Source organism: Ranitomeya imitator, chromosome 5, assembly GCF_032444005.1.
Source record: "Ranitomeya imitator isolate aRanImi1 chromosome 5, aRanImi1.pri, whole genome shotgun sequence".
Lineage (NCBI taxonomy): Eukaryota > Metazoa > Chordata > Amphibia > Anura > Dendrobatidae > Ranitomeya > Ranitomeya imitator.
This window is the reverse complement of record NC_091286.1, coordinates 80,951,041-80,975,687: the sequence shown is the minus strand read 5'-3', so window position 1 is coordinate 80,975,687 and position 24,647 is coordinate 80,951,041. Positions and strand designations below refer to the sequence as shown.

The following is a 24,647-nucleotide window of genomic DNA, read 5'->3' as shown; positions in this document are numbered from 1 at the left end:
ACAACACAACACTGTCCGTGTTTATAGAAACAGCCTTGGGACAAACAACAAGCTCCATCAACATAGACAACTGTTTTCCCTGAAGACCAGCATGAAAATAGAACAAAGTACCAAGAGACCCAGCCCAGTGTTTTACAGGTAGATCAGTAGAAGCCTCCAAAAAAAAAAAAAAAAGCGACTAAGCACAGAATGACTGTTGAGACCAAGTACAGGCACTTGGTGCTTCATGGCTTCATGTATATACACCTTCTAAACTGCTAGGTTTCCATCTATCTCCACAAGTGATGAGCAAATATGCCCAGACTTGGCGTTACCGGAGCATGCTCATGTGCTAACCGTCTTCGGCATGCTCAAAAATATGTTCGAGTCCCCGTGGCTGCATGTCTCGTGGCTGTTCGACAGCTGCAACACATGCAGGAATTGCCCTTTTGTTAGACAATCCCTGCATGTGTTGCAGCTGTTGAATAGCCGCGAGACATGTGGACGCGAGGACTTGAACATTTTTTGAGCACACCGAAGACACTTGGATAACACCAGAGAATGCTTGGATAGCACCTTACCCGAGCACGTTTGCTCATCACTAATCTCCACCCTTCCCTGGCCCTATGAAGCCAGAGCAGTAAATCAGAGATGGGGTGGAGATGGAAGGAAAATAAGCAGGTGGGAAGGTGTATATAGGTGATTGGCTACACAGTGAGGCACTGAGAGGAGGGACTTAGCTTGAACAGTCATTCTGTCCCTTTAAAGAGGTATGGTGGAGAGGAAACCTAGAGACACGTGCACACAGTTAGTAAAATATTAACTAAGCCTGTAGACTCGCAGACCATGCAAATCATTACCTGAATTCTGGAATTTGCCAGATGCTGGAGGAACAGTAGCTGGAGAGCCCTCTTTCTTATCTTTACTGCCAACACTGGTTTCTTTTGCCGGTATCAGAGGCTTAGAAACAGGTTTTTCAATGATGAAGGGATCAGACCCCGCTTTGCTCAAGTCCACTATATTATCATAACTTTCTTTAGTTTTCTCCTTCACAAACACATCTTCCTTCACCTTAGGCTGTTCCTTCAGGATCTTGTCTTCCACCCATTTCGGTGCCTTAATACCCAAGTGTTCGTCTCTAGAAGGTGCGGAAATCTCTTTAATAGGTGCAATAGTGGGTGGAATCTCAAAGTCTTTAAAGTTATCATCTGTTTCAAATTCTTCCATTTGGAGACGCTTTTCTGGTTTCGATATCTGGGCAACTGGTTCCTCTTCTACAATATCAGACACTTTCTCAGAGATGTAGGACTCTAGGTATGACTTAACCGGTGAAGGCTCCTTCCATTTTGTATCTCTTATCTGTTCCTTTTCTGAGGCAATATTCTGTTCAGTACCCAACATTGGATTAGCAGCTTCCTTAGAAATCACTTCAGCTTCCCAGAGCTTGTATGAAGGTTCGCTTTGCTCAGACTCCGGGGAGCTTTCATCAAAGTGTGAGGCAAACTGAGAATCAAACTCGCCCTTTAATGCCTTTGAGAAATCAGTAGCCACCTGCTCTGGTATGGTTTCCTTCACGAGGTCACACGCTATGGATATATATGACGTTTCTAGCTCTTCTACTCGTGTCTCCTTTACAGCTTCCACATGGACGGGAACTTGTTCCTGTGCCTTTGAGCTTGCTTTATTGATAGCTTCTTCGTAAGAAGGAGGCTTCTCAGACTCAAACTTTAGTTTTTCTTCATTCACAGGGGTTATGCGCCCAACAGGTGAGACGTCAGGCTGAGGGGCCACAGCATCAAGACCAACAGAAGCAGATGTGAGGGGAGCTTCCATGACAATGTCAGGCAAAACCGGTGAAGAAACCGTATCTGCATCCTGAAACAGTGCCACATTCTGTACTGAAGGACTGACATTTTCTTGTGAAACTTTAGCAGCAGTTTGGACCAAATCAATTTTTGGTTCATAGGAGAGTTTAGGCACACCAATGTCATAAACTTCACTTTCATACGCCTCTTGTACGATATCTGGAGTAAGCCCTTCAGGTTTGCTCGCAGCACTTTCATGGACAACATTAGTCGTGACATAGTCGACGTCTTGGTCAACAAGGAATGGGTTAACCGTTGCAACATTAGAACCTAGACGAGAAGAAGGGACATAAGATTTACGTTCTTCCATTTTTTTCTCATCAGTTATGTTGTCAGAAACTTGATTTCCACCAAATGCAAATGGATTTGTCTGCTGTAAAGGAGCAAACATTTCATGATTTGAGGAATCTGATGTTGCTTCAGGCGAGGCTGGAGAAATATCATCTGATATATCTACATCCATTTCTTCATTATATTTTTCTTCTAACTTTACAGTTGGTTCAAAACTCAACACAGCAATGTTGCTTTTAAGGTCTACAGAAGCCGCTTTTGGTGAAAATTCAACATCATGGCCCCCTGTGCTTGCAAAAGGCTTAAAATCCACATACTGTTCATCAAGACCTTCTTTGAGATCTGTAAACTCTTCGTGAGGTGGCCCAACAGATTTAAGCATTCCTGAAAACATCTCTTTAGCAGACTGGCCAAATAATCTTGTGGGGTCTGCAGAAGAAACTTCAGGAATAAATGTCGGGTGTTCGATCGCATGGCCTCTCTCAGAAAAGAAAAGGTCTTCCATTTTGTCTTTGTAGCCGGTGACTTCTGCAAAATAACATTCCCTGCCACTACTCAACTTCTCTACTACAGGGAAATCATCTATGTTTGACATTGAATGTACCGCATCACTAATGTGATCTTTAAGAGCTTCTGGTGTAGTGGAGTCAGCAGAAAACCCGACAAGCTGCTCTTTGGAAGAATTGGCAGAAAGAGGAGGCAAAGAATGAAGGAAAGGAGCAGACTCAAGCAGCAAAGACGGAAGCTTCTCTTGGTCAGCAGGCATAGTGCTAGAAGGCTGCTGCAAATCCATTATAATGTCTGTGACAACGAACAGAAGAGGAAAAAAAGAGGTCAGTAGCAGACAGAAGCAAATTACGGTATGTCACAGTAATCTCAACAGGCTAGAGAAAAGACCGAGATGATGTCAATGTCTAACGGATCGTCACCAGTCACCACAGATTTTACCAATGAGTTACATCACTGGTACCTAAACTCCAGTCCTTAGGGCCACCAACACATGTCAGGATTTCCTTTGTATTGCACAGGTAAGAGACCCTGTGGCAATTTCTGATGCCTGGATATGGTAATTATTCCATAATCTGTGTACCACTAAGGGAATCCTGAAAACATGATGATATATTGGGATGCGAGGACTGGAGTTTTGGAAACAGCAAGTTACATAAATCCTCCTTCACTAATCTTCTGGTAAACAATATAACGCGTTATGGATATTTGGAGCCCTTTAGATATGTTTCACATCTATGCAAGTATCCCACCCCATGTTCAATGTACTCAGGCCCTGAGTAACCCAAGCAGGGGAGGTTGTATGTTTTTTTTTGTCCCTTTAACTGTATAGAATATTGCAGTATGACTTTTTACAATAGGCCCCTATCCCTTATGCATGCATCCATTTACATATATGCATCAGTTGTACAACTCACGAGTCTAAATTTTTACCATGAAAAAGGTCAGACGTTGTGGTTTTAAGGATGTTTTACCATTGCCATATGAACGAACTAAAGCAATGATTGCTAAGGAAGAGTTGTAGGGTAAAATTTGCAATAAGATGTTGTGACATATGGGCCCTCAAACCACACCCGGTGATAGGGGATGTCAAGACAACCCATGTCATTATGCCCTACTGGGAAATACAGATGTCATGGGGGAATGGGCCCTGCAGACACCACGCAAGGACAGAAGTCTGCCCAGTTGGGCCTTCCCATGAAACCAACTCTTGGATGGGGGCATCAGGGGTGTGGTGATCAGCCGATTGCCTTTCCTACAAGTGTAGACACTTTTTACGAAGAGCGGCTTCATAGTATTGAAGGTGATAAAGAGCCGCAGTGTAAGCTGCAACACGTGCATCTGTTCTAAGATCTGTGGTGAGCAGTACACATGGATGTAGTTAGAGAATAGAAAGCTCATCTACACCTTCAGCTATAGAGCAAGAATGTTAGTGGCATGAAAGTACAGAACTTGCCTGAAGAGGAGGAGTGCATCAGAGGTACAGATGAAGCAGGAATAGGAAAGAGGTTCACATCTGAAAAACAAACACAAAGACCTCAGAAGAATTACACACCACGCTCCGCAACGAAGAGAGAACGGATGTAGAATATCACAATCACAATCTAGAAAATGCATGTCAATCAAAAAAAAAAAACAATATCAGAATCCGATGCGACTGCATTTTAATGGGAGTGGGGGAATAAAGCATAGCATACAGCCATATCCTTCCTACCAGAAAGACCAAAGTCATGACGGACTCCAATATGGAGGGTCCATTGGGCGCCACAGGTGGTTGTCATGCAAAATTGTGCTGTGGGGTTCGTTTTTATAAGTAATAAAAATGCAGTTGTGCAGTCTAATACTAATCTCCCCAATGTTACCTTTACGATGAGCCAGGAATATGCAGTCACACTGAGTTTTGGGGATTTTGACTTGAAAACACTTCATACATTCCCAGTCATGAGACGCTCGCCCCTTCCTGTACATTAATACGTTAGGAATTCTAGATTGCACCATATCCGATCTATCAGAAGTAATGTGAAGAAGCAGGCACAGCCCTTCCCACGCCAAGAGCATTTTGAGCACATGCAAGAGCTGACTTTGCCTTTTATTTTATCGTATGATTTCTATGGTTAATATATTGTAACCTTATATCACAGATCTAATGCTATTGATTTAAGCACTGGTGTGCGGTTTCTCCTGTCCCCAGGACGCTTTTCTCCATGCCTCAGAGCAGCCGAGATTGGCCTGCTGCCACCTTCTTCCGGGACATGACAGCATTCTGAGACTCTCGCAGACTGATGGTCGAGAGATTGCAACGAGCACCAATTTCTCATGTACAGCGAGACCTCTAAGATGGCCATACAAAACTGCATTGAACAAGGAGCTCCTAAAAGGGTGGTTTCTTCAGAAGATGGCCAATTTGTGCAAAATATAACAAGATTGAAAAACATAGAAAATCAGGTCTGGATAAGAGCGTCATTCTCAAAGACACGGCCATATAGAGTGGTTTCATATTGTACCTTGCACAACTGAACACAAAAATTGTGTCCTATGCATTTTAACTCCAAGTCGGGGCTCAGTCACGTCTGATTATTCCTCAGACGTGAAGACATTTAAAAAAAAATATAAATAAAAAAGTCTCCACCTGCTCTATCCTTACATTCTGACAATTGAACCACACTCAGATGTCCGAGTTGGGGCCATTTTTTCCACAGGCCCACTGACTTGCACTGCCAATTTTGATCCGACCCTCAGCATCAGATAAGGTACCTTCACACATAACGATATCGTTAAGGATATCGTTGCAACGTCACGCTTTTTGTGACGTAGCAACGATCCCGCTAACGATCTCGTTATGTGTGACAGCGACCAACGATCAGGCCCCTGCTGGGAGATCGATGGTCGTGGAGAATGATCAGGACCTTTTTTTGGTCGCTGGATCTCCCGCTGTCATCGCTGGATCGGTGTGTGTGACGCCGATCCAGCGATGTGTTCACCTGTAACCAGGGTAAATATCGGGTTACCAAGCGCAGGGCCGCGCTTAGTAACCCAATATTTACCCTGGTTACCATTGTAAAAGTAAAAAAAAAAAACAAAACACTACATACTCACATTCTGATGTCTGTCACGTCCCCCGGCGTCCACAGGGTTAAAACTGCTTTTGGCAGGAGCGCTACTAATGCACGCGCTCTGGCCGAGAGCTTCCCTGCACTGACTGTCAGTGCCGGCCGTAAAGCAGAGCACAGCGGTGATGTCACCGCTGACAGTCAGTGCAGGGAAGCTCTCGGCCGGAGCGCGTGCATTAGCATCGCTCCTGCCGAAAGCAGTTTTAACCCTGTGGACGCCGGGGGACGTGACACATCAGAATGTGAGTATGTAGTGTTTTTTTTACTTTTACAATGGTAACCAGGGTAAATATCGGGTTACTAAGCGCGGCCCTGCACTTAGTAACCCGATGTTTACTCTGGTTACCCGGGTGCTGCAAGGGGGACTACGGCATTGTTGAAGACAGTTTCAACGATGCCGAAGTCTTTCCCCGCATCGTTGGTCGCTGGAGAGAGCTGTCTGTGTGACAGCTCCCCAGCGACCACACAACGACTTAACAACGATCACGGCCAGGTCGTATCGCTGGTCGTGATCGTTGGTAAATTGTTTAGTGTAACGGTACCTTTAAGTCTCAGATTTTTTTTTTTCGCGGATCTTTCGGTCAGAAGCAGAAATGATATAGAAGAAAAAAAAAAAAAAAAAATGCGGACATGTAAATGGCCTCATAGACCATCACAGATACTAGTGCAATCTGTGAAAAACCGCACTGGTGCAAAAATTGGACGCATGAATGAGCCCCGAAATTAATATAGCAGACAATATACCCGCATATCTGTACCGTGGCGTGTGGTGCACCCACACATTGACACTGTGTATGCTGTAGTAACAGTGCCAGACTAACCTTATAGGCATCTGTATAGTGTAGGAAAGTTCAGGATTGCAGAAGTGACACTTTCTACTGGCGCAAAATGCATTGTGACAACCAGTAGCCAGTCTACTATAACTTTAGAAAAAAGTTAATGGGCAAGTGACACTAACCACATGACAGAAGGAATGCCCCATCTGTAGGACTCCACGTCCGCTACAGTGAGTCATGCTTTCCTCATTATGTACAAGCATGAAATACAACAATTCTGCAGTTCCCTCTTTCCGTTAGATTTGAGTAGTAGTTTCCAAAACTAAATACAGAAATGAGACTGTTGCATTTCCACTTCTGCTTTATAAAGGCCACAACTTGAGCAACAAGGGGAGCTAAACATGAAATAAACCTGAGTGGCCACTTACAAGCAATTTACTTCATCATATGGAGAGCAATCAAGATGGAAATAGAGAACGTGTCCAAAGACAATACTCTATCGGTAAGGCTAGGTTCACATTGCGTTAGTGCAATCCATTTAGCGCATACGCTAACGGAATGCGCTAACGCAATGTACAAAAAGGGATTGCATTTAGCGATCCCGCTAGCGCAGAGGCCCGATCTGCGCTAGCGAGAAACGGACCTCGAACGCTGCAAGCAGCGTTCGAGGTCCGTCAGAAAATAACGGGACATCGCCAACGCATGCCAAAAATGGCATATGTTAGCGATGCGTTCGATACATTGCGGTCAATGGGTGCGCTAACGGATCCGTTACATAGCGTTAATTGCGCCATGTAACGGTTTCCATCAGCGGACACCCACTAACGCAATGTGAACCCAGCCTAATAGGTTTCTAATCAGACACCCAGTGCTGGAGAAAACACTTTGAAAATGTGATTATATGAACATATTGGGAGAGACCTGTCAGTCAGAGCAGGGTAAGAAGAAGCTGTGGGGACCGGCGTCAGACAGGTCATCTGAGATGCATCGTCCCCATTACGGCTTTTCAAAATAGGTTTTCTCTGGAACAATGCAGTATTTCAGAATTTAACAGACGACTGCAATAACACAGCCCGTGTCCAGTTCATGCCAGCCGTGGACCTGTCAGCACACATCTCCTGGCAGGTTTCCTTTAAGGCCAGACTTGGTAGATTTATGGTGTGAACTCCGCACCATGTTTTCACAGCACAACCCTGTAATAGTCCCCAAACATATATACACTTGAGCTACCAGGGAGGTTTTACTCATAGAATTGTGTATTGGGCCTTGTCCATCCTTAAAAATGTTTGCGTTTTTGGTAGATATTTGATGTCTCGCAAAGGGCTTCTAAGCCAGGTTTCTCCGCACTAGGACATGGATATGCACATAAAAAAGCCGGATTACGTACCGGTAATGCTCTTTTAATGAGTCCACGACAGCACCCCACATGAGAGAGAGGGATCCGCCCATAGGAACAGGAAACCTACAGAATAAAAGGAGGCGGTCCCCTCTCCTCCTCAGTTTAGTTACAGAGTATAAAAAGGGGAACCGCAAAAGTGTTAGTATTCATTCTTATTCAGTCACATAAATTTCTTAACTCTATACAACCATTATTTGTGACCTTAAAGGAAAGAGCTGTGCATAATTTAGGGAGGGTAATACATGGGTGCTGTCGTGGACTCATTAAAAGAGCATTACCGGTACGTAATCCGGCTTTTTACCCTTCGCCACGACAGCACCCCACATGAGAGATTTTCAGAGAGTCATTATTTGGGTGGGATTACTGTATTAAGAACAGCTCTACCAAAGGTCAGATCAGAAGACGTGGACAGATCAAGTCTATAATGGTTGTAGAAGGTAGAAGGTGTAGACCAAGTTGCAGCCTTACATATTAAATGGATCGGTACATCTGCTTGTTCCGCCCAGGAGGAAGCCATGGCTCGTGTTGAGTGCGCTTTTATACCCACTGGAGGAATCTCGCCTTTTGACGTATAGGCCAAGCAGATAGCCTCTCTGATCCACCGAGATATGGTAGCTCTCGTGACCCCATGTCCTTTCTTGTGGCCCTGAAAGGAGATAAACAGAGCCCTACTCTCCCTCCATGTCTGACACCTTTCTATATAAGTCAGGATGGCTCTTCTGACATCTAAGGTGTGGAACTTATGATGTTCTGGAGTTACAGGTGAATCAAAAAAGGAAGGGAGAAATATTTCTTGTGACCTGTGGTAGGTGGACGCTACCTTAGGGAGGTATGAGGGGTCTGGTTTCAGGACTATCCGATCATGAAATATCAGTAAGAAAGGTGGGTCTACTGATAGGGCCTGGATGTCACTAACCCGTCTAGCTGAGGTTAGGGCTACTAGTAAGGCTACTTTATATGTTAGGATTTTTAAAGGTATTGAATCTAATGGTTCAAATGGAGAGCTTGTTAAGGCCTCTAATACTAGATTTAAATCCCACGGAGGTAGACGGGGAATATGGACCGGTTTACTACGTTCACAAGATTTTATGAATCTGGAGATCCACCTATTAGCTGCTATATTGCATCCATATAGGGCTCCTAATGCCGAGACCTGAACTCTTAAGGTATTTACAGATAGTCCTAACTCTCGGCCTTTTTGCAAGAACTCTAGGATAGGTGTGAGTGGAACTTGCTTAGTGAACGGTACCGTGTAGAAGTCTAAAAATTTATTCCATACCCTACTATAGATTAGGGTGGTAGATCTTTTCCTGCTCAATAAGAGGGTGTTTACTAGTTCTGTTGAGAACCCTCTGGAACTTAATAGTTGCCTCTCAAATTCCACGCCGTCAAGTGAAGACCTTTCACTTGCGGGTGGAAAAAGGGGCCTTGGTACAGCAGCTCCTTGTCTGATGGGAGGATCCAAGGATCGCATAGGCACATGGTCTGGAGACAAGAGAACCATGGTCTTTTCGGCCAGAATGGTGCAATGAGGATTACTCTTGCCTGTTCCCTCCTGATCTTTCTGATCACTAGAGGAATCAGAGACATTGGAGGAAAGGCATATGCCAGTCTGAACCGCCAAGGATGGTGGAGAGAGTCCAACATATCTGGGTGATCCCTGGTGTTCAGGGAAGCGAACCTTTGTACTTGCCGGTTGTCTCTTGTGGCAAATAGGTCGATTTGTGGTATCCCCCATGCTTCTGTTATCCTTCTGAATATGGATTTGTTTAAGGTCCATTCTCCTTGACGCAACTCGTTTCTGCTGAGGTAGTCTGCCCTGATGTTCTCTACACCTTTGATGTGCAGGGCTGTTAAGGATGTTAGATGAGCCTCTGCCAGCTGAAAGATGTTTGCAGCTATGGTCATCAGACTTCCTGACTTTGTACCACCCTGACGGTTCAAGTATGCCACTGCGGTGGAATTGTCTGAGTAAATTCTTACATTTGTTCCATGAATCTGCGGAAGAAAATGATATAAGGCACATTCTATTGCTTTTAACTCCTTCCAGTTGGAGGAACATATTAATTCTGTCTGATCCCAAGTATTTTGGGCCAGATTGTCTTCCATATGTGCTCCCCACCCAATAGGGCTGGCGTCGGTGGTAATTATTTTAGACGGGTCTATTATCCATGGCACACCCCGTGATAGGTGGTCCATGTCTAGCCACCAGGATAGCGATTCTAAGACATTACTGGAAAGAGTTATTCTACTTTCTAAATAACCGTCTTTCCCCTGAGCCGACAATACTTCGTACTGCAATTGACGGGTATGGAATTGTGCCCAAGGTACAGCAGGGATACATGATGATAATGACCCCAGTAAGGACATGGCCTTTCTTAGTGTCATGTAGGGTTTGCGTATTGCGTCTGATACCTTTGATTGTATAGTCAACCTCTTTGACTGAGGAAGAAAGCATTTCTGACTTACGGAGTCTAGCTGGATTCCTAGAAATGTCTGAACGGTTTCTGGATTCAGCCGAGATTTTTCGAAGTTGACGATCCAACCTAACTCCTGTAGGGACGAGATCGTATTAGATAAACGAGTTTTACATTGAAGTGCAGAGCTTCCTACCACTAGAAAGTCATCTAGGTAGGGTATTATCAAGGTATCTCGTTGGCGTAGATGAGCCATCACTTCTAGTATCACCTTAGTGAAGACGCGGGGAGCCATAGAAAGCCCAAATGGCATTGCAACATATTGAAAGTGACGAACCTTTCCCTCCAGGGTGACTGCTACCCTTAGGTACTGCTGATGTTCGGCATGTATGGGAAGATGGTAATAGGCGTCCTTTAAGTCTATTCCGGCCATGACACACCTAGGGAATAAGAGTTTTATGGTAGAACTAATGGATTCCATTTTGAAGGTATGATTACGCAGGAAAGAATTTAATTTTTTAAGATTTATGATGGTTCTAAATGAACCATCTGGTTTATTAATCAGGAATAAAGGGGAGTAGAACCCTTTCCCTTTTTGATCCTGGGGAACTTCAATCAGGACTTTCTTAGATAGAAGAGATAGGATCTCTATTTCTAGAGCCCTCTGTTGGTCCTGACCTTTTGGAGATGTTATTATGAAGGAATCCCAAGGGATTCGATCAAATTCTAATTTAAGGCCGTATTGCACAATGTCCAGAATCCACTGGCTGGATGTTATCTGTCCCCATTGGGGAAGAAAAAATTTTAATCTGCCGCCTACTTCCTGGTTAGCGGTATTTACGTCTCGGATTATGGGACCCGCTAAAAAAGGCACCTTTTTGCTTTGGGTCCTTCGACTCCCATCGCTCTCTTTGTTCAAGCGGCTTGTTCCTAGTAAAGGGGCGTCTCCTGAAGGCTCTCCTGTAGGATGGAAGATACTGGTTAGGGAAGCCTTTCTTCCTTTCACCTGCTTTATTCAGGAGTTCATCCAGCGTCTTCCCAAAAAGGAACTCACCCTGACAGGGAATCGCACAAAGTTTTGCTTTAGCTTGTGCGTCCCCCTTCCAATTCTTTAGCCAGAGTGCACGCCGGGCTGTGTTGACTAGGCCGGCTGACCTGGCTGCAAGACGTAGCGAGTCCACTGAGGCATCAGCTAGGAATGCTACTGCTTCTTTAATTTGAGGCAATTTCAGCAGGATAGATTCCCTCGAAGTTTTGCCTCTAATCTGTTCCTCCAATTGCTCCGTCCATACTAGTAGAGATCTTGCAGTACAGGTACTAGATATGGCGGGCCTGAACGCCCCCGTATTGACTTCCCATGACCTCTTTAGTAAAGCTTCTGCTTTACGGTCCAGCGGGTCTGTTAGGACCCCTGAATCCTCCACTGGTAGGACCGACTGTTTGGTTGTGGAGGCTACCGCAGCATCAACTTTTGGCACCTTTGACCAGGTGTTTAGGTCTTCATCGCTGAAGGGATAGCGCCTTTTAGAGGATGATGGTAAAAACCCTCTATTCTGCTTGTCCCACTCCTTTTTGACAATATCTTTGATGGTTTGTATGACGGGGAAGGACCTACGTTTCTTCTGTCCTAACCCCGCAAACATTATGTCCTGTGCTGATTTCTTTTCTTTCCCATCTGGGCACCCCATCGTGCTCCTGACAGATTTTATTAAATTGTCCACATTACTGTTGGGAAGACAAAGTCCCCCTTCAGTCTCGGATGAGCTCGGCTGAGATCCCTCTTCGTCTGAAGAAATACATACACCCTCTGACTCCGAACTAACCGGAGACCGGGACCTGCTAGGCTGACGGGTACTGGCGCTACTTGTCTGCGCCAAACCCTGCATCTCTTCTCGGATAATAGCTCTGACATCTGAGGGAGTCATGATATTTTCCTGCCGTAGAGTTTGCATGATACACTCTGCACACAGTTTTTTGGCATAATCATCCGGGAGGGGCTGCGTACATAAAGCACACTCTTTATGCTTAGATTTGTGTGTCCTTTTCTTAGTCTAGAGGAAGGATACAGGAGGAACATATATCAGCATATAGGAAGAGACTCTTTCAAAAACTCACCCAGTGAAGCTGACAGGTACCGGTTCTGGAGGCGGAATTCGTTTGGTGGTAGAACTCTTCTCTGGAGGTCGGCCACCACTCTTTGTGCTGCTCCTCGTGCTTCTCTCCCTGCTGGGAGAGCGCTGTTGCACTGCGGGCAGGTGCGCTTCGTCGGCCGGTGAAGCCATTTCACACACACCGGCCCGACGCTAGCGCTGCATTTTTAAACTTGCCGCCCATTCTCCTGCCTCCCCGGACCAACCCGGAAGTGCTCCCGCGACTTCCGGGTTAGACGCGCCGCTCTCACCACCATGCGGCCGCCAGAGGCTATTAAGCCGGCCGCTGCAGCGCGCGCGTCCTCACAGTGCCGGCCGGACCTACGGTGACCGGACCCGGACCGTGGATGTTTGGCCAGACGAGGGGGGAGGCTGCAAGCAGGGGCTCCCCCGCCGCTGCTTCTGGTACCGCAGCCCCTGCCGTTCCCACAGAAACCGGCGCAGGCGGGTGCATGGCCCAGGGATCCTCTTCATCTGTAGGTAAGCCGGGTCCCTGTAGGAACAGGAAACCTAAACTGAGGAGGAGAGGGGACCGCCTCCTTTTATTCTGTAGGTTTCCTGTTCCTATGGGCGGATCCCTCTCTCTCATGTGGGGTGCTGTCGTGGCGAAGGGTAAAAAAGTATACTTTTTCACGTCAGGCCTATACAGCCATATCACTACGATTAGTAAATTCCTCCTGGCAGGTTCCCTTTAAGGACCACCACAGGAGGGTCAAGAACAGAGCAGCAGGGCCCATGTCGGATGGTTGTGGGGAACGTGGGGTAAAAAAGCAGCAAGAATTAAATGGAAATGGCTTAGTAATCGGACAGCTGCCATGGGCCACATTTCACTTGTGATTTATTCTAGATTTGGCCATTTCTTTGCGCACATAACAGAGGCCATTGTCGGAGAATGTTAGAAAGGACAATGGTGTCATCTCATAGGACTAAGGGCGACGTGTGACTGTGCTCAGTTACATAATCCGAAAATCACCATATTACACAACTTATACTGAAGGAGATAGAAGTCTCACAAGCAGACAAACTGGACAACCACAGACAAGAGAATGTGGACTATGGGAACTGGACAACCACAGACAAGAGGACGCAGACTATAGGATGTATTGTGAGGAAAGGCTGGAAACAACCCATCATGTCACACAGGAAATCAACTCACTACAACCCCACAACATGGAAGCACAGGCAGGAAATGGACGCACAGTTCTGGCACATAATTATTTGGAGGGGGTGAGGGGGACATCGAATGTACGATTAGGAGGAACTCTAGTTGGTAAAGCTATTACGTGGCACTATTACTGACTAAAGGGAACATCTGCGTAACAATTATTTTTTCAGACACTTACTCTCAGGGGCACTTTGGACAATTTGACACCATTATAGTTGAAGGCAGTAAGTGCATGGTACTATTGTTTCTGGGAAACTAACGGCATTGCAACATTTTTTTTTTTTTACAATTCGCATTCAACATAGATAATGGTGACAGAATTATAGGGTGTTAGGGAGCACAGCAGGCACAGTGTTAGTGGTAGCAGCAGGAAAACACACAAAAAAAAGCAGCTTAAAGTAATAAAATAAGTAGAGAGGAGTCATGGATTGAAGAAGAATCATGGTGGTCTTGGCTTGTCAAATGGAGAACGTGAGGAACGAACATCTTACGAGGCATGGGATGTAACTCTTGGGCATTTTGCCTGTAATTATATAACATTATTACTTACGTCCCATGCGCTTTGTCGCACTAACTTAAAAACTAGCACCCACCAATATTACATACCAATCCCCTCTGAGCTTGTTACAACTCTATGGCTGCTCAAAGAAATTAAAACAAAAAGTATATGCCCCACAAAACCCGATGCCTCAAAAACAGTCAAGTCATGGAAAAAAACAAATGCCAACGGCAAAGATTAGCAGGTATCTATTTTTCTTATATTTGTAGCGTGACATAAGAGGACCAGTCTTTGGATGACCAGTCGATACTCGATGACCAGTGCTCAGAGGTGACTGGACACAGGACATGGAGAACTTTCACCTGTCAGATAACAGGATGCTGGATCCAGGTACGATCACGTCAGTTCAGCTCTCTAGAAATCCGCTATCAGATTCCTCCATATATTGCGATACTAATGATTTCACCAGAACACACCATTTCAGCATATCAGATTTGCTTTCTTAAATGAAGGAAATTATAAACGAGGTCTGGAAAGGGGGGGGGGTTGAATCAGTAAAATCACAAGGAGGACAACATTTGTTAGATTGCCAATTTGCCAGTAATTAACACCCACATGTACCAGAACGGCTGTGCCAAATGCACAGCACATTTATCCAGAAGATTTCAGCCCTTAGATTCTGTAAAAATTACATAAAAAAGGCCATTAATCCTAAAATACAAGCTAATGACTTCTTATAATACTCAGTTTTTTTTTCTTCATTCTCGTAGGCTATGGTTATCGCCACTACCAGATAAATGCAGTGGGACAATTATCCTCCTTTGGAGCCCTGGCAGGTAAAATTTTACATTTACATACTAAATATCCATGTCATGGAGCCTGCATGACCAGCGCATTCTTCTGGCAGATCCTCCCACGGTAGCTGTAGATTTAAAGGGACACTGTCACCTGAATTTGGAGGGAACAATCTTCAGCCATGGAGGCGGGGTTTTTGATTCACCCTTTCCTTACCCTCTAGCTGCATGCTGGCTGCAATATTGGTTTGAAGTTCATTCTCTGTCCTCCGTAGTACATGTCTGCACAAGGCAATTCCTTGTGCAGACATGTACTACGGAGGACAGAGAATGAACTTCAATCCAATATTGCAGCCAGCATGCAGCCAGCGGGTAAGGAAAGGGTGAATCAAAAACCCCACCTCCATGGCTGAAGATTGTTCCCTCCAAATTCAGGTGACAGTGTCCCCTTTAACTGTCAGTTTCCATTGCTAAAGGAACCTGACACTGATGTGAACAGAGCCCTGGTCAACAAGATCCTTTACGATTCCTTGAAATTTATTAAAAACTGATCTGTCAGATGTGAAGAGCATTCTTGGGGTGGGGATTAGTGACAGGTTGCACCCATAGTGCTTTCTTTAAACCTACTTCTGTTACTTAACAGGTGGCTGCACATTGAGTTACTGGGATCCCAGTGACTCAAAGGATCTCCACACAAACATAGTAAAAGATCCATTGATGAGGGTCAAGGGGGCCTTAGTCCTTTATCGAGATAACGTTTGGATCAGATGCTTGTTCGGAAGTCTCCCTTGCATAGTCTATCTGATGGAAGGAAAAGCCTCATCAAATCTGCAGACCCCAAGACAAAACCCCGCCAACCCCAATATAAGTCAATAGGGGCCAGTGGTACAAGAACTGCACCACGGTTTGCGCTATGAATGCAAGCCATGACACAGATTTCAACAGGGACTTAAAGGGAACTTGTCAGCCCCTCAGGCGTTTAACTGAAAGAGCCACCTTGTGCAGCACTAATGCTGACAAGGTGGCTTTTTAATTAGGCTACTTTCACACTAGCGTCGTTTGGCCTCAGTCGCAATGCGTCGTTTCGGAGAAAAAACGCATCCTGCAAAGTTGCCCGCAGGATGCGTTTTTTCTCCATAGACTTTCATTAGCGACTCACTGCCACACGTCGCATCCGTCGTGCAACGGATGCGTCGTGTTTTGGCGGACCGTCGGCACACAAAAAAGGCTACATGTAACTTTTTTTGTGCGTCGTGTCCGCCATTTCCGACCGCACATGCGTGGCCGGAACTCCGCCCCCTCCTCCCGGACCTTACAATGGGGCAGCGGATGCATTGAAAAACTGCATCCGCTGCCCCCGTTGTGCTTTTACTTCACAGCATGCGTCAGTACGTCAGCCCGACGCACTGCGACGGGCCCATACCGACGCTAGTGTGAAAGTAGCCTTACAAAGGCCTGCAGACACTGAAATAAACACTTATAAAATGTGCCCCCTCATACCCTGAAATCATCCCGGGGCGGGACTTTTCTTCCTAATTAGATGCAGCACAGCCGTCACTCCAGAGCTGCGTGCGCCACCTCCTCTTGCTGCATTATTGTCCCCGAAGCCTGCGCTGTAAGTTTTTTTTTTCCGGGTATGCGCAGTTGTGCTGCTCTTCGTACTTACAGCGCGGGCGCCGGGACGATAATGCAGCAAGAGGAGGTGGCGCCCGGCGCACGCAGCTCTGGAGTGACGGCTGTGCTGCATCTAATTAGGAAGAAAAGTCCCGCCCCGGGATGATTTCAGGGTATGTGGGGGCACATTTTATAAGTGTTTATTTCAGCGTGTGCAGAAGTTTGTAACTAAAAAGCCACCTTGTCAGAATGCAGCATTATAGTGCTGCACAAGGTGGTTTTTTTTAGTTAAAAACGCCAGGGGGGGGGGGGGGGGGGAAAGGTTCCCTGTAAGTTTTGTTCACGCTGGGGTTTTTGGAGCAGATACTCAAAAACATCCCTTAAAAACACGTCTTTGAAGTACCGTAGGATCCTAATTGAATCTGCTCCAAACTGAGCATTGTCTAATAAGAAGGCTGCAAAAAAAAAAAAAAAAACAGCCTGAAGACTTCATGTGAACGTAGCCTTAAATGTACAATTATTAGAACTTGCCAAATCCTCTCCCCCTGCATGAATGAAGGATCCTTCCTGATGGAGGGCTGAAATAGGAGAGGAAGTCTCCTGACCGCTCTCACATTTCATCCCATTCACTGGTACAAGCTCCAATGGTGGAGCTCCTAGTTCATCAGAAATGTCCTTGTATTTTAGCTTTAATGGCCAATAAAGTGATTGTATTGTAGGACATAATTATGGATGATCAGCAATATTCTCATTATCATCTCCACTTTACCTTCTCCTCGAAGATATTGTGCTAAAAATGTATACCCTGGAAACAAAATAGAAGATGCAAGTCAGACAACAGACAAATGAGGGTGAAAGCAGACACTGAGCCCTAAAGACGTGATTTACTATGAACGCCACCGCCCGGCTAATGCATATAATGTCTGTGCGTACACTGGGAACATGAGAGCGGAGGTGTAACATTAAACATGAATGTATGAGCTCAGGCGTCAACTACTCCAAAATAGCCCCTACACTCCCTTACTACTGAGGAAGCCCCCTGTGACTACAGCATTTAATCTTAATTTGTAAATTCAGTAGGCTAGGAGACATTATCTTTATATTGACTTGAGTTTGTTTATCGTTGGTTGGTCAAGAAACATACGATTGTTCGTATGTGCCTTTATCGTTGACTTGAGTTGATGTTTGTTGTACCTTATTGTCGGATATCATGGATGACAGGGACACAAAGTATTTGAAAAATAGATGTTTGTTAACATGTTGGTTACACACTGTAAAAAGGAGAGCTACTTTGTTGTCCTACAAAACAGAAAATGATGAACTATGAAGACTGATTAAATGTTCAAACAATGAGAGTTAAACTCATCCCACCTTCATGATCTGAACCACAGAAGTGAGAATAAAAAGGGATTTTCTATCCTTCTGAAAGAATCAGAGCCTCATTACAAAATCACAGCCAGAAACTCTGGAGAGCAGCAGCCAGGACATCATGGCTCCATCACGAGGGACACAGACTTGACATTCTACAGGATGCCAGCTTAGGGGTCCACGGCCCCAACTGAAAGAATACAGATCTGCTCCAACAACCATCACTGAACCCCTTGATAACTTTGGGGAAGCCAGGATTTGGACCCACCGGTCACCTGAGCCCTAAGCATACGTTTGAAGAATCTAGGTTGGGACAAACAGGTCACCTGGCCACCTACCTCACTGCTGTGTCAGCTCCCCAAGCTTGTAGTTACCTCCACTGTTGCCACAGCGCTTTACCCCCGCCCAGTGGGATGAGCCCTGGTCCAAGCAATCTCAGGCCAGCGAACACGAGCACCCACCGACCCCCCACCACATCTCCATACCCCCCATGCAACACCTCGACAACAGGGCTCAGGACACGCATGATACCAGGGCTCAGGACTGGCTCGTCTGGCCCAGATGCTCCACAACATGGGCACATAACTATTGTAGTACAGACATCAGAAAATGAAGGCCACATGCTCCCCCATGTCTGAAGCAATGTTCCTAGGCAAGAAATGCTATGTCATACACCAAGTGTTGGAGCACAAACCAGGAAAAAAACCTGCTGTCAGCACAAAGTTAGCCAAAGGCTGCATATTTCAGATCTGTGACATGCATCCTGCATTGAAGATCATTGATGAGGATCACAAAATGGCAGCCAACTCCTCAGGATGTACTTCTGTGTCTAGAAAAGATGCTTTCAAAATTAGCTTGAAAAGCAAAGTACCGGCAATGTACCTAGAAAGTTCTCAAAGGTAACCTGTCAGATGGTCCATGCTGACGAGCCTGAAACAGCTGTCTGTGGATGGATACCATGCTTGGCATAGGTGGCTTTCCTTCATAGGATGCTGCCCTTCCCGTGGTTGTTCCTTCCCGGGGAAAGGCCTGGCTATTCACTGCTTGCGTCGAGAAACACGTGATGGTGTCTCCGCAGCTTCTTTACATGCATCTGCATATTTCCCATAAGGGATGGGGGCAGTGTTCTGGAATCACTGCGTTGAGAAACACATGATGGTGTCTCCGCGGTGTTGGATGTTTTGGTCTCCCCGAGGCCAATCATCTGTGCCTTTATAGCCTTTTTACTAGGCACTGCTCCTAATAGCCAGATTCCTACTCCACACTGATGAGGGGCAAAAACCCTGAAACAGCTGTCTGTGGATGGATACCATGCTTGGCATAGGTGGCTTTCCTTCATAGGATGCTGCCCTTCCCGTGGTTGTTCCTTCCCGGGGAAAGGCCTGGCTATTCACTGCTTGCGTCAAGAAACACGTGATGGTGTCTCCGCAGCTTCTTTACATGCATCTGCATATTTCCCATAAGGGATGGGGGCAGTGTTCTGGAATCACTGCGTTGAGAAACACGTGATGGTGTCTCCGCGGTGTTGGATGTTTTGGTCTCCCCGAGGCCAATCATCTGTGCCTTTATAGCCATGGGCAGCACAAATCAGGGAACCGATCACCCATAGCAGACATGTAGGTTTTACTCTAAAAGGCTGCAGAAAACACACTTTAAAGATGAGGGCCAGGGAGAGGAGACTCAGATTACTAGTGAGAGAAGTATGTCTCCATCAATTTATAGCCGACAGAACTGCATGACTGACAGGTCTGTCCCCAGAGGTGTTATAGGGGGAACCCCGTCACTAGCTGGAGGGGCCATACCTCTGTGACTGTTCCTTTAGTTACCTCGCCCCTGGCTGCCATCTTAAAGTAGATTTTCACATACATAATCAGCAATAACGGAGCCGGTCTCCCATTCCCACGGGCCAGATAGCATGGATCATCTTACTGGTTGTGTTTAAAAGTTTTTTTTTTTTTATCTAGGACAAGAAATGCAATTAATATTAAACTATACACATTACTGATCTCAACCCCATAAAGTTCCAGTTCTCATGCTTCAGTACTGCCCGATTTCCGGCAGAGGTGCCAAGTACAGCCACATAATCACTTGTGCCATACATTTTAGGGTCACCAGTGTCCTCTGGCAGGGGTATAAGACACTGGCGGTTCACCTCCTCCAATAATAGTTAAGTATATTGGAAATCTCTACCCCCAAACCTTATTTCCTTCTACATCTGTGGGACTATCGGGACAGCAGATTAGGGTACTGGCTTCAGCAGAGGTTCGTGTATGGGTTGCAGCTGTTTCAGGAAAAGCAGAGCAGGAGGTGTAATGGCTTCCGTAACCTGACAATGTAGGCGCCGTCCTTTCACAGGGTTTTCTTTGTACACTCACATAAGTAGAAGGATCTCTGAGAAACTGTATGAAAACTGCACATTAGCTATGATAAAAGGCTTTCTCTAAAGGGATTACTGTCATGTACAGAAACACCCCGGAGTAACCAGAGGACGCCAGGCCACCAAAAGTTCAGCCAGCGTTAGTCATGTGCAGCAAACATTAGGCCGCCTTGTGCCAACTCATTAGCTAAAATGTTTACTTGGAAACTGTATCAGAAGGAATATGGCGGTGAGATGTCATATTCAGTTACAGATGGGCTACGTGCTGCAATGCAATATATAAGATGTCACGGATGAGCCCATCTCCGGGGCCAAGGCAGTCAATGTCTCCAGAAATGTGACACTAGTGCCAAAGTTTAAAGGGGTAATGTGGCCATACTAGCTTCTGCATCAGGTGGTGAGAGGGCCCGGAAACTCAACGTCTAGAAACGCGTGAGTGGGCAACAGGTACAGTGCCCCTGTCCTAATGTCAGGTCCACAATAACGGCCACTTGCACAAGCGAGGAGGGAGATATTTGTACATGTGACATCACCACCCGTGGCCATAGCGAGTAAGGCCGGATCGTTCACCTGCCCTACTGTAATGACCACAGACGATATCTAGAGACATTACTTGCCCCGGTCTCGAGAAGTACAATACCTGATGAACTTGTGACGTTACCGGCCCCCACACTCCCTATAGAACTGATCCTCTCAGATACATCAGTAGTAAGATGTAGCAGAATGAAGAATGGGGGTGGTAGTGGGTGGGGTGCAGGGTACTAGCCCACTAATTGATATACAGAAGGTTTATGCTTGCACGAACATGGACAGCCATGATAGTGGCCAAATCTGAGATATAGTGGTCCATGGCCAAGTGGGATATTTAGTCACTGTGGCCATTGACAAGTCAAAACTTGAGATTACCGTGCTCCATACAAGTGCTAATTTCTTTACATCTGTCAGTATCTTCCATCGAAATAGATTTCTGATTAGCGACCTGACTGCACATCTAGGCGGGGTACCGAGCACAGAAGAGCGGCCTTTTGTGTCTATTTCACCTCTTTGGAGGAATAAGAAATGCGCATCTGACAACATGACACGCTAAGCTGTAAGAATCTGGTAGAGACAAGCTCTCATTGTATTTCAGGTCTTGTGATGGTGAGCGCGGCCGCCGCGATGGAGCAGATGTATTCACATCAGACAAGCTGATCTGCGGAGAAGCTCTGCTGCCAGCTGGACACAGGGGCAATATTGCCCTGGGTCAGAGGGGCACGCAGAGTCCGCCAAGGCAAACATCCTCTAAAATACCTAAAACGGCATGCATCTACACTGCAAGTAATCACGGAGCTCCGAAGCTGTAGATGGCTCACGCTGCTGAGCTCTGTGATTGGCTACAGAGGTGACGTACGCCATCAACGTGACGTCACCGCGGCAGCCAGAATGCCGATACCCGAGAAGCAGCGGGGAGTGCAAGTTCCCGCTTTGTTATTTTTGAGGGTCCACTTTCCTGAAAGTTGTAAATCCCTCAACCGTCACTAGGATGGACGTGTCCCGACAATCATTTCCCCTTACTCTCATAGCAGAGGTAATTGCTGAGGCAGAAAAGTCAGAGTCAGGCACCTAACTGGAGTGGTGTCTGCAACGTGAAAGTGGAGGTCTGGAAGCCTCGTTTAGCGCTATAGGACACCCCATGAGAAAGTGGCCTACAGTGCAAGGACCTCAATAAAGAGTGGACTCAACTTACTAAAGAGGTCACGTTTCAAATGGGCCTTAGCGCGTAACGAAGACCACACTACCTGTAGAGTGAAGGGGGTGGTCCTGGTCCCCTCAGGAGCCATCCTGGTTATACAAGGCAGCTGCAGAAACACAGGACAAGTACCAGAGACCAGTACACCTCAGCGTCCATGTGCCGTCCCACCTGACCCAGGACCCCATGTTGGCTCTGTACAGCTACATATGGTCTATTTTATAACCATTTGTCCATTTAGAAAAAGGTGTTCCAATGAGTAGTTTTTACCGATCCGAAGAACAGATCACATCCAGATTGACGACTCCGACTACTGTGAACTGTCCAATGGAGAATGAACAGAGGTGGCATGTAAGCCTGACCACCGCTCCATGCAAATGTGGGGCAGAATCCCTATTCTAGGGATCGGCTGTACCTCAGCAGTGCAACACCACTCATCTAGAAAAGTTCTTCTTCCGGAATAACCCTTTAAGGCCCATTTTAGGGAGTGCCATCTACAGAAAGCTATCCGTCCTCTGAGTGACCGCATGGCGGTGGTTTAGGGTCAATATACTTGACAAGTTCCTCCCAAACATCAGGCCAGTCTCAGGCACATTGGCTGCTGCCCTTCAGATGAGAGAACCCCTGCACTCATGTACTTTCTATATTAAGAGAAGATATAAAGAACAAAGACAATCAGTAGTAGAAGAAGCACGTCGGCTACACAGGACGCCAGACGTGGCGCGGTACTAGGAGGACTATGTGACGCAGGGACGATGTGACTGTATACCCAGAGGGACATGATGGGGGGGGGGGGGGAGTGGGTCGCCTGACACTCCGCACCCCCCCCCAACACTTCTCCAGCCGTGAATCAGGCTTCTCCCAGCAGCCGGCACACATCAGACCCCACCCCATCATCTCTATTCTGCACACTCACAGCCCACACTCCACCCGTCAGACCAAAAAGCAAGAGCAGGCAAGGTAGAAAGCTAGATATAGTGATTAGACACAGGGTGAGGGGCAGCACCCTGCATGCCAGCAGGTGGGCACACGGCAGGCCCGCCTCATCTGGAAGAGATACCTGGTGTCTGCCACATCTGGTCTCCTCTGCCCACACACAATACAGAACTGGCGGACATGAGCCAATAGGAAGCCATCCGATAAGGTACCCACCCCCCATAAATAGCTGCCCCCCCCCCCCCAATAATCGCATCAGAACAGCGGACACGTACCACATCTCCATCATTGTACCAGAGCACAATACCAAGCAGGCAGGGGCGAGTGGAGGGCAGGGGGGTAATGTAAAGAGGTATTCTGACAGTTTGGACGTTATCCTGATCAATGGAATAGGGGATAACTTCCCGATAGATGGGGTCCAACAGCCAAAGACCCCACTGATCCTGGATCAGAGCTCTGAAGACCCCTGTGTGCCTGATCACATGCTCTGCAGCTCCATTCATTCCTATGGGAGTGGCTGCACCTGTACATGCAGTGTGTCTGGTATTGTAGGAGGTGAGTGGGGCAATACCAGGCACAGCCTGCAGACAAGGGTGGCGCTGTTCCTTAGAAGAAAGCAGCCATTTTCCCCTCTACTCCTGGCAGTGGCAGATGAGGCTGGCATGGTGACTCAGCCCTCCTGGGGATGGCATATAATGGGCTACATACACACAGGCTCTTACCCACTGAGCCAGCCTTGGAGGGGGCGCTGCGCGGGGCGGCCGGCCGCTCCTCCTCGGGGGCGCTGGGGATGAGGGGCGCGCTGGGCAGGTCGCTGCCGATGCTGCTGGGCTCCTCTTCCTCGGGTGACGGCTCCAGGCTGTCGGAGTAGCTCTTCCGCTCCTCTTCATCCTCCGCCGCCGCGGGCTTCCCGGGGAAGGAGACGGAGAAGGTGGGATGAGCCATCTGCCCCGCTCCCTCGGTCAGGTCCAGCACGTCGTCCATGTCATCCCAGGGCTGCACACGGGGCTTGGCCTCCTCCGCTCCTCGGTGCTGATCCGAGTCATTCCCAAAGCTGCTGGATGATGTTACAAACGGGGACTGGTCCTCCATGGCGGCTGCGGGACGGGTACGACCGGCTGGACAATGCGAGCTGCCGGCTGCGGAGAAGTGCGCCACCCGTGTGAGCGGCAGGGGACCGGAGCGATAACAATACAGAGGGGGGAGGAGGAGGCGCAGCCACGCCCTGGTGACTCACACTCTGCCCGGAGCCTCAACATGGCGGGGATGCTGCTGCCCCACCCAGGCTGCCAGGAGCCAACCAGCCGCGGCACTGGGCGGGACTACAAGCTCTTGACTGACGACCTGTTCTACCAATAGAAAGCTAACAGGGGTGGGGCCTCAGGGCTTACCTAGCCAATGAAGAAACGAGTTCGCTCAAAGATGGTGGTCGTCATGGTAACAGACAGGACCCGCTGCTCCTCTTTGCTGCTGCCCGACGCCCAGAGCAGACATTCCGGAACTGAGGAGAGGCCGTGGCCGGTGTCTCCATGTTCAGGGAGGGCGACGGCGCCGTAAGCCCCGGCTGCCAAGTGTCCGGTCATCATCCCGTGACCCAGGCCCTGACCATGGGGCACAGTGTGCCTAGAACGTAAGGACAGGGGATAGCCTAATATCAAATTGTGTGTCAGC

The 24,647-nt window shown here is 47.1% G+C and overlaps 1 protein-coding gene across 8 annotated transcripts in view; it reads right to left on the bottom strand.

The window, feature by feature from the left end:
• RTN4 (reticulon 4) overlaps positions 1-24,196 on the bottom strand; it is a 64,082-nt gene extending 39,886 nt beyond the window's left edge. Inside the window, exons 1-4 of one of the 8 annotated variants that reach the window (XM_069768863.1) lie at positions 23,699-24,193; positions 17,336-17,371; positions 4,099-4,158; positions 840-2,114 (exon numbers count right to left, since the gene is read on the bottom strand). In XM_069768863.1, the coding sequence (XP_069624964.1) occupies positions 840-2,114; positions 4,099-4,158; positions 17,336-17,371; positions 23,699-24,068 (1,741 nt within the window). In that variant the 5' untranslated portion in view covers positions 24,069-24,193. Of the gene's footprint in view, positions 1-839; positions 2,937-4,098; positions 4,159-17,335; positions 17,372-23,698 lie in introns of all 8 variants that reach the window. The other 7 variants (XM_069768861.1, XM_069768865.1, XM_069768864.1 and 4 more) reach the window with 7 other exon arrangements.
• Positions 24,197-24,647: the final 451 nt, after the last annotated feature.